Consider the following 9302-nt stretch of genomic DNA (forward strand, 5'->3'; position numbering starts at 1 on the left):
TATATATATATATATTTTTTTTTTTTTTCCCCCCAGAATAAAACTTTTAGAACTGTCCCAAGGAGCAGAGGACTTACATTAAAGTTTAAGCACTGGGCTGGAGTGTTTGAAAGGTTAGAATTGGGGCCAGCAGTGAATCTAAGAGCTAGGTCTGGGACCAATAAGTAAAGTACTGACATAGTGGAAGACCAGGAACAGTAGGTGCTTAGTGGTGGTAATCAAACCAAATCATAGGTTCAGTGAACCTGTGAACAGGCAGATTATTGAAAACACAGGTAACAGAAGTCTGAAAAGCAGAGGGAGACACCAGAATGTAATTGACAATCAGGACCACTAAGGAGATCATGATACTGCTTGCTTTTTTTTTTTAGTCATGATAACAGTTACTCACTATTGAATCATATGAATCTTATCCCCATCTCTTTTCACCAGACCCCTCTAGACAAGATGAAAATTATTCAGCAGGGTCCCTTCCCCCCCAACATACACGCACTCTTAAGCTAAACTCCCTCTTGAAACCTTGTAAGCCAGTCACTTCTTGCCTTTATCGCCCCCTCATTTTAGGTAGCCAATATCTAACTTGCCCATCCCTATCTACAGAGGGGATAACATTGGTACTTGATATGAAGACTCCTTCCCTCCCTGTTGGTATTTAGAGTTACTACCTCCATGAGTAAGAGTCAGGTTCATCAAATTGTAGCAATTTACCCTTGTTTCCAAAAAGATTTTTTTTTTTTTTGGTAATCTTTCTCTAGTCGAGTCCTGATTATCAAGCCATCGAGGCTAGGTCAAATAGGTACTGTCTGCATGTTTGGGTGTTCTTGTGCATCTCCGCTCACTTCATATCAGCTGGATGCTTCACTCTCAGCTCTAGCCCTCTGTGGCTAAGTCCTTGCCCATGGGCTCAAGTGTCCTCAGGTCTCACCACACTTTGGACCAACCAGCCTTTCCTCTTCTGCCTCTCATCTACAGGTAAATGGGGGTCCATGGACTTTGGGAACTCAGCCCATTTCTTCATTGCTGACTTTTCTCTTCTTCCACTCACCAGTAGACCAGTGTAGTTGTCAGCAAGCTTATATGCCTGTTCATGTGTTCCTTTGAGTTTCAGTCTTAGAGGGGAGTTTGTCCTGAAGGAACTTGATTGCTTGCCTTGGTGACTTCCCAGCAAACAGCTTGCTTATTCTTGTAGTAGGTAGTCATGCTGACTTTTTTTGTGTGTGTTTTTCCTGATGACCTTTCTTTGAAGATGTATCTTCTGTTGCTCTAGCTGTTTCAGGCTGGTCTGCTTGTCATTGCTAGTGAGAATGTCCTACCTCACAAGGTTCTGGATGGGACTCAGGATTCTGCCTAAGGTCCTGTACTCTGCAAAGGCTTTGCAAGAGGCCTATTTCACTGGGCAAGTTCTAGAAACCCTTTTAGGTATTCCAATCAGTTATAGGCTGAAGACGTGATTACAAATTTTCTGTAATCATGTTTCCCAACATTCCTTTCTATCCTACTTAAGTATCAATTTTACAATAGTAGGCAAGGGAAACCAATATTCATAAGACAGTCAAGTGTTTTAGTAGTATTTCCCCTCTTCAAAGTATACATAGATGCCTGTATCCCAAAGCCCTGCTGTTCCAAGGTTGAGCATGCATCACTATTAACCTCTGTCCCAGTTAGGCCATGCAAACATGTCTCAGTGTTCCCCTATCTATCTTGTTCTTCCACCTCCCCCCCACTTCTTGTATTGCCCTCCTCAACATCCGAACTAACCCTCCCCATCCCAACCCCACTGTTGTGGTTACCTTATATTCCATTAATTCTTCCCTCTATTTAAGACAGTCTATTTTATCCAGTAATCTACCTGACCTTCCCACCACCTGAATATCTGTTCCTCTGTGTTTACCTTCTTTTACATTGTGATTGTTTTGATCATAGACTGACCTCCCAGATCCTCTGTTCTTATAATTTTATTCTGTTCCTGACTCTTCCATTAGTTGATTGAGTTCAGAGTGATTCTGCCACGTAAATCATCCTCTGGTTGTTGTCTGTTTTTGTTGGTTCTCAGTCCACAGAACTCCCTGTAGGATGTTTTTCATAGCAGGGTTGGCTTTGGCAAAATCCTTCAGCTTCTGTTTATCCTGGAATGTTTTAATGACACCATCGTATTTGATTGACATCTTTTCTGGGTAGAGGATTCTTGGGTGGCAGTTTTTTTCTTTCAGGGTTTTATATATGTCTTCCCATTGCCTTCTTGCATGCATTGTTTCTGTTGAGCAATTTGATTTGCTTGTCTTTATATGTTACACTTCTCTTTTCCCTAGCTGCTTTCTGGATTCTGTCCTTTGAATTTGGAGAGCTTGATTATTATATGTCTTGTTGATATTTTTTTAGGGTCTATCCTTCCTTGGGTTTGTTCAGCTTCTTGAAAGCTTATCTTTTTGTTTTTCAGTATGTTAGGGAAATTTTCATCCTGAAGCTCTTGAACTATATCCTTTGTGAATTTGTGTGATTCTTCCTGTTCTGGAATGCCAATAATTCTTAAATTATTTCACTTCATGTTGTCCAACATGAATCTTAGGCTTTCTTCCAAGTTTTTAATCCTTTTATGTGCTTGCTCTTCTATTTTAGTAGTTTTGAGAGATGATCTTTTAGCTCACTAGTTCTGGCTTCTATCTCTTCAATTCAATTCCTTTTACCTTTCAGTGTATTGTCCATTTCTGATATTCTATTATTAATCGTTTGGACCTCTTTCTGTAGGTTTTGAATTGTTTCCAATGCTGTATCTATCTTATTTGATTGTTCCTATAGTGCTTTCCTAACTTTTTCCTTATTTTTCTCAACTCCATTGTACAGTGTTTTGAAACATTTTATAATAATTTTTCTGAATTCTGTCTCAGGCATTTCCAATGCCTGTCCATCTTCCAGTATGGAGTGTAAGTCTATGTCCAGCTCCTTTGCCTCAGTCAGTTTATCTCGTTTCTGGACATGTGCAGATATGGTCACCTGTTTCTGTTTCTTGGGCATATTCAGGAGTTATCTGTGGCCTTAATACTTAGACAGGTGTGTATTTTGGTATTTTTTATGCTTTCTGGTTGCCTCCTGGTAGATGTGATCAGGAGATGGGCTTCCCTTTTCACTCTTCTTCCTGAGAAATTTCAAGATGTCACTGTTGGTCGTTATGATGTAACTCAGGATTTAATTTTCAGCCTATTTCCCGATTAGTCTGCCTGTCCTGCTCCACAATCCCCAATCAGGCCTTTTGTCTAGTTATAAACAGTTCAGGGCCAGCTGTGGCCATTTTGCACTGCCGTTTGGTTTTAAGTGGAAACTGTCACTTTAAATTTCTAGGAGATCTGTGTGCATGTGTAGTAGAACCCTCCATGGTTGGGGTATCTACTCAGGCACCCCCTCTAGTCACCAGGATGGAGGTGCGCAGCCAGCGAGAGACCAATGAGCAGATACCAAAAAAAAAAGGTGTCCACCCTTTTATCTCTGCGGTTCTGTCAGGCATCCGTGGCTGCTCCAATCCTTCCCCTGCTTGGTCTCACCCAAGATGGAAGCTCTGGGAGCAGCTGAGTGTCTTGGATTAGAAAGCACTGGATTTCTTGCTTCTGCTACAAATTCTCCTAGCTGGTACCATCCCCTGAGCTTGCTTGGTTTGATATACTGTGTTGTTGTTGATGGAGCTCCCCACTACACTTCTACCTTATTCATCTTGTTTGTTCTCCCGATACTGCTTTCTTGGTCAGGAGCCCAAAACCTGTGAGTGGACAACTCAAGAGCTCTTATAATAAATGCCTGAGGCCAGTAAGATAGTGTGTGGGTTCCTCTGACTCTAGAGAAGGTGAGCAATGTCAGAGAGAAGGGCAGATCTGGAGGGGACTGTTGAAGAGAACATTCTGAATGGTATATAGAAACCTCCTGGGTGAGTTGTCCAGATTTAGGTATAAAAGGAATATAAAAATAGTTCAGAATAGTCATGGCCGCAAGAAGCCTTACCTCACTCCCTCCCCGCCCCTTTCTAAAAGCTGTAGGACAATGAATTGGCTCTATACTGAGCAGATACAATTTTCCTATACACAGACCTTTTTTTTTTTTTTTTTCCCCATTCTGTGTGACTAACTGGATTATTTATTTGAGTGGAAACTTTCCAACAGTGAAATAAAGTGTTAAGTGAGAGTTGTGATTTCTTCTTCTTCTTTTTTTTTTTTTTTAAGTTTTTATTGTAAATTGACTGATAGTTTACATGGGAGAACATCAGCTTTACATTTATCCTATCGTATTTCATTTCATTACAATGATTACAATCCCCTCCATGCATCATCATTAAACAGCATTTGCTTCAATTCCCTCTGGTTTGTTTTGTTTTTTGATGTACACTGAAACACTCAGGAATGTATAACCATTCAAACAACCAAAGGGTACACCCCACAAGTCTGCCCCCCAGCCATCAGCACATGACCCCTCTCACTCCCTGAGTCCAGAGTCCCCAGCTGCTCCATCTCTCCATGTCATCGTCTCTACCTCCATCTCTGGCATCACTGCTTCTCTGGATAGGGTCTCATACTCTGCTCTTCTCCATTGATGGTCCCAGGGTCTTCCACTCCAGGACTGCATGATCAACCACTGCCCTACTTTTGGTACAAAATGTCTACCTTTACATTTGCAACACTCACAATCAGTCTGATAGCAGTTATTCACTATTGAACCACAGGAGTCTTATCTCCATCTCCTTTCACCAGCCCCATCTAGACAGGTTGGAAACCACTCAGTGGAGATTCTACCTTCCTCCTCGCCATCTGAATAATAGGCTCCCTCTTGAAAGCTTGTAAGCCAGTCACTTCATTCCTTTGTAGCCCCCTCATTTTGGGTAGCTAATGTCTAAGTTGCCCATCCCTGTCTACCCTTTGTACTGAGGGATTGGAAATGATCCTTGTCATTGTAAAGAATTTGTTCCCACCTTTGAGCTACTGTATCCATAAGTGTAGGTCAAGTTCATTAAATTGTAGCAGATTACCCTTTTTTTCCTCTTCTTCTAACTCTAGTCTAGTTCTGATCATCCAGCCATTGAAGCCAGGTCAAATGGGTACTATCTGCAGGTATGGGTGTTCTTGTGCATCTCCCCTCACTTCATATCAGCTGGATGCTTCACTTTCCACTCTAGACCTCTGTGGACATGTCCCTGTCCCTGGGCCCAGGAGTCCCCAGGTCTCGCCACACTGCTGGCCAACTAGATATCAACACAGGTTGACAGTAGTCTATTGAACATGGTAGGACTTAGCTCACAACTTCATTGCTGTTTTTCCTCCACTTCCCGTTATCAATAGTCCAATGTGGTCATCAGCAAGACCACATGCCTGCTTGTGTATTCCCCTTGAGTCTCAGTCTTGGAAGGGAGTTTGCCCTGAGGGGACCCGATCACTTGCCTTGATGGCTCCCTGGTGAACAACTTGCTTGTTCTTGTAGTAGTCAATTGGACTGCTGTCACTGTTTTTTTATTTTTCCTGCTGGTCTTTCTTTCAAGAAGTATCTTCTGTTCTTCTAGCCACTCCAAGCTGATCTACTTGTCCTTTCAAGTGGAAATTTCCCACCTCAGAAGATTCTGGATGGGGATTAGGATTCCACTTAATGGTCTTATGCAATGCAAAGGCTCCACAGGAAGCCTCCTTCACTGGGCAAGTTCTAGCTCCATTTTAGTATTCCAATCTTGGTGTGGTGCTGTGGGTTAATGTGCCAGACTGCAAAGCCATTTGAACTGCAAGGCCTGCCGTTCAAGCTCATCAGCTGCTCCTTGAAAACCCTATTCAGGGTCGCAATGGGTCAGATCCGACTCAACGGCACTTAACAACACCAATCAGTTATAGGCAAAGATGGACTTACAAGCTTTTTATGATGATGTTTCTGGCTATTCCTTTCTTTTCCCCTCAAGTGTCTATTTTATAATAGTCTGCAAGAGAAACCAAGATTCAAAAGACAGCCAAGCATCTTAACATTATTTCCCCTATTTTACCCATTCAAACCATGCCTCAATTCCTGTATCCCAGAGCCCTGTTATTCCAAGGCTAAACATACATCAGTATTTACCTCTATCCCACTTAGCCCATGCAAACCTGCCTTATTATTCCATTCCCCTCCCACTTCTTGTGTCATGTCCCGCCCTGCTTCCAGCTCCCAAACCATCCTGTGTCTATTTCCTACCCTGTGCTCCACCTTCCCCTCGCCCCACCCTTCACACTCTAGTAACCAACAATCTCCCCCCCCCCTCCCGGGGGTTCTTTTTCTTAAGCTTTTACAATAATGTAGACCTTTTCATTTTTTAATTTCACCAAATATTTATTAAGCCTCTAACTAGAAAAAGAGAGTAAGTACCTGAGTACTAATCAGTAGCTATCTTTTGAATGTGTGCTCTGTGCACAGTGCTATTTCTGTCTTTAAGTGTGATTTAATAGCCATAGGAAGTACTGTGGGGTCAAGAATAGGAAGCATAATGCTCTAACAGGACCCTGTGTAATTCCAAATGATTGTGCCCTCAGGCTAATTAATGATTATTGTTGTTAAGTGCTGTGGAGTTGGTTCTGACTCATAATGACCCTGAATAGAGTTTCCGAGGCTGTAAATCTCTGCAGGATCGGAAATCCTCATCTTCCTCCCACAGAGTGACTGGTGAGCTCAAACCGCTGACCTTGTGATTTACAGTCCATTGCTCATCCTGTAGAGCTACCATGCACCCAAATTAATGATTTTCTAAAATAACTTGAAATCACTTAGGATAGAGATTTTCTTTACTGTTTTTCTCACTATAAAGACTTTGTAATCATTGTAGAAAACTGGAGAAATGCAGAAAATGTGACGAACAAAATACAAAGCTTCTGTAATATGACTTCCTAGAGATAGCTACTATTCACATTAAATGTGTTTCTTTATAGCCACCTCTCTTTTTATCCCAATTATTTTACTCTGTATTCCAGTTGAACATTTCATCGCATACTTCACTATTCTTGAATTACTGTATTCCTGTCAAGACTGTTTTTCAGTGACGCCCAGTTGGTTTCGACTTATACCAACTCTTGGCACAACAGAAAGAAAGAAACACTGCGTGGTCCTGTGTCAGCCTCACAGTTGTTACATTTGAGCCCATTGCTGCTGCCACTGTGTCAGTCCGTCTCGATAAGGACTGCACCATAGTTTATATAGCCATTTCCTTTGAACCTTCAGGTCCAAATCATAGTTGCTACCATAAAACAGCTTTAATATTAGCATCTCCTTTATAATCTTTGTCTGTATCTCTGATTATTTCCTTAAGTTAGATTCCTAGGATGATTAATTTAAAGAGACGTATTTCTCTTTGAGGAGAAAATATACCTGGTGCACCTCTAGAAACTAGAGCCACTGGCATTCCATTTTACTGCATCCTCATATTAACTCTGAAGATGGGAGGGAACATACAGCTGTTAACTAGAACAGAAGCAGGAGCTTGTGATCTGGTGGCCTCAGTGACCCAAGAACTTGGTTGTGGCACTGTGGGTCACTGCGCTGCATTGCATAGTCCATTTGAACCACAAGGTCGGTGGTTTAAGCTCGCTAGCCGTTCCTTGGAAACACTATATAGAGTTGTTATGGGTTGGAACCAACTAGACAGCACATAACAGCAACATCAGCTGTCTAGCATGATTCTTAACAGCTGTGTATGAATCTACAATGATCTCAATAAAACTTTTAACTAATTTTTCCCCTAGTTCTAAAAATGAGTAATACTTGATATGATTCAGTGACAAATTTAGAATCACGTTGCTTATTGACAAGCACTACATTTTAGCCAGGTTATATTTAAGCTTGTCTACATGGTGCTGTAGGATCTGCACTGGGCTGTGAACCACAAGGTCAGTTCAAATCTACCAGCTGCTCCTTGGAAACCCTATATAGGGTCACTATGAGTCAGAACTGACCTGATGGCACACACCAACCACAAATAGAAGGAATAAATGCTTATATATTCTTAAAATGTAAAACGTCTTTCTTTTTTCCTTCTCTTTCAGCCACGAAGACTTTGAATTTATTTCAGGAACACGCATGCGCAGACTTGCCCGAGAAGGCCAGAAACCTCCTGAAGGTTTTATGGCCCCGAAGGCTTGGACTGTGCTGATGGAGTACTACAAATCCTTAGAGAAAGCTTAAGCTTTTCACCCCATCATCAGCTCCACCTCTGACACTTCATTGGTTAACAAAAGGGGACCACACAGTCACTGTTGGCTTTGCTTTGTGCTCATGTCTGTCTGGGAGTGCTTTTTAAAAATAGACCATTTTCCTTACTTAGCATCAGTTTTCGTCTGCTTTATGAGTTCTGTTTGAACAAGTGTAACACATTGATGTTTTTAATGTATCTTTTCCACTTATTATAATTAATACTCCTACAATAAGATTTTAAAATCTTGCCTTTTTATATTATATTTATGCTTCTAGCTAATGATTTTTTTTCAAGCTGTTTTATTAGTAGTAACCAGTAGTATCTACATTGAATCTTACTTTTCATCCTTTAAATAGAAAGAAAGGAAAAATTAATTCACCAAACAATGTACTTGGCTAGATCTTGTTTTGGGAATTTTATAAGATATCTGTAACAATTAGACTTTTTTTCTACACTGAAAATAGAAACTACTTTCATCTTTCTAATCAGTTATTGATCTTTCAGTTGTTGTAATCTAAAGTAACCGTTGTGATCTGTGTTTAAGTCCGGGATGATCTTTCTGTATTCAATAAAATAAAATATGGGGATGATGTATGTGGTACTTTTTATTGATTAATAATTTTTTTCTACACTTCTTTTTGTGAAAAAGTTTCTGATGGGGAAGGGAAATACAGGCAGCTTTCATTCTGGAATCTGATTAGTTTCTAACACCATGTTGCCTACATCACAAACTTTTAGCTAGCACAAGATTATATTCCATTACTTCCAGTAAGAAAACAATAATGCATTTCAATGTATGTAAGAACTCAACCAGTTCTCAAAATCTCCATAATATTCTTAAACACTTAGGGAAGATTCCTCCAAGGATTTTGAATATATACAAATGGGTACTTATTACTTTATGTTTATGAAAAAAACTAGCTTAAGTTGTAGAAAGAAATCATTTTTAAATCGTTGTGGTTGATGTGGTTGTTATTAGGTGCCATTGAGTCTGTTCCAATTCATAGCGACCCCATGTACAACAAAACGAACCACTGTGACAGCCTCATAATTGTTATGCTTGAATCTGTTGTTACTTTCACTGTGTCAGTCCATCTCATTGGGAGTCTGCATCTTTTTTGATGATCCT

At 40.6% G+C, this 9302-nt stretch overlaps 1 protein-coding gene across 1 annotated transcript in view; it reads left to right on the plus strand.

Annotated features, from left to right (window-relative positions):
• Positions 1–8751, plus strand: part of PAPSS1 (3'-phosphoadenosine 5'-phosphosulfate synthase 1) — a 174525-nt gene extending 165774 nt beyond the window's left edge. Inside the window, exon 12 of the mRNA XM_006869328.1 lies at positions 8025–8751. Coding sequence (XP_006869390.1) covers positions 8025–8163 — 139 coding nt within the window. The 3' untranslated portion in view covers positions 8164–8751. The remainder of the gene's footprint in view (positions 1–8024) is intronic.
• The last annotated feature ends 551 nt before the right edge of the window (positions 8752–9302 follow it).

The sequence above is a fragment of the Chrysochloris asiatica genome, unplaced genomic scaffold (assembly GCF_000296735.1).
Source record: "Chrysochloris asiatica unplaced genomic scaffold, ChrAsi1.0 scaffold00129, whole genome shotgun sequence".
Classification (NCBI taxonomy): domain Eukaryota; kingdom Metazoa; phylum Chordata; class Mammalia; order Afrosoricida; family Chrysochloridae; genus Chrysochloris; species Chrysochloris asiatica.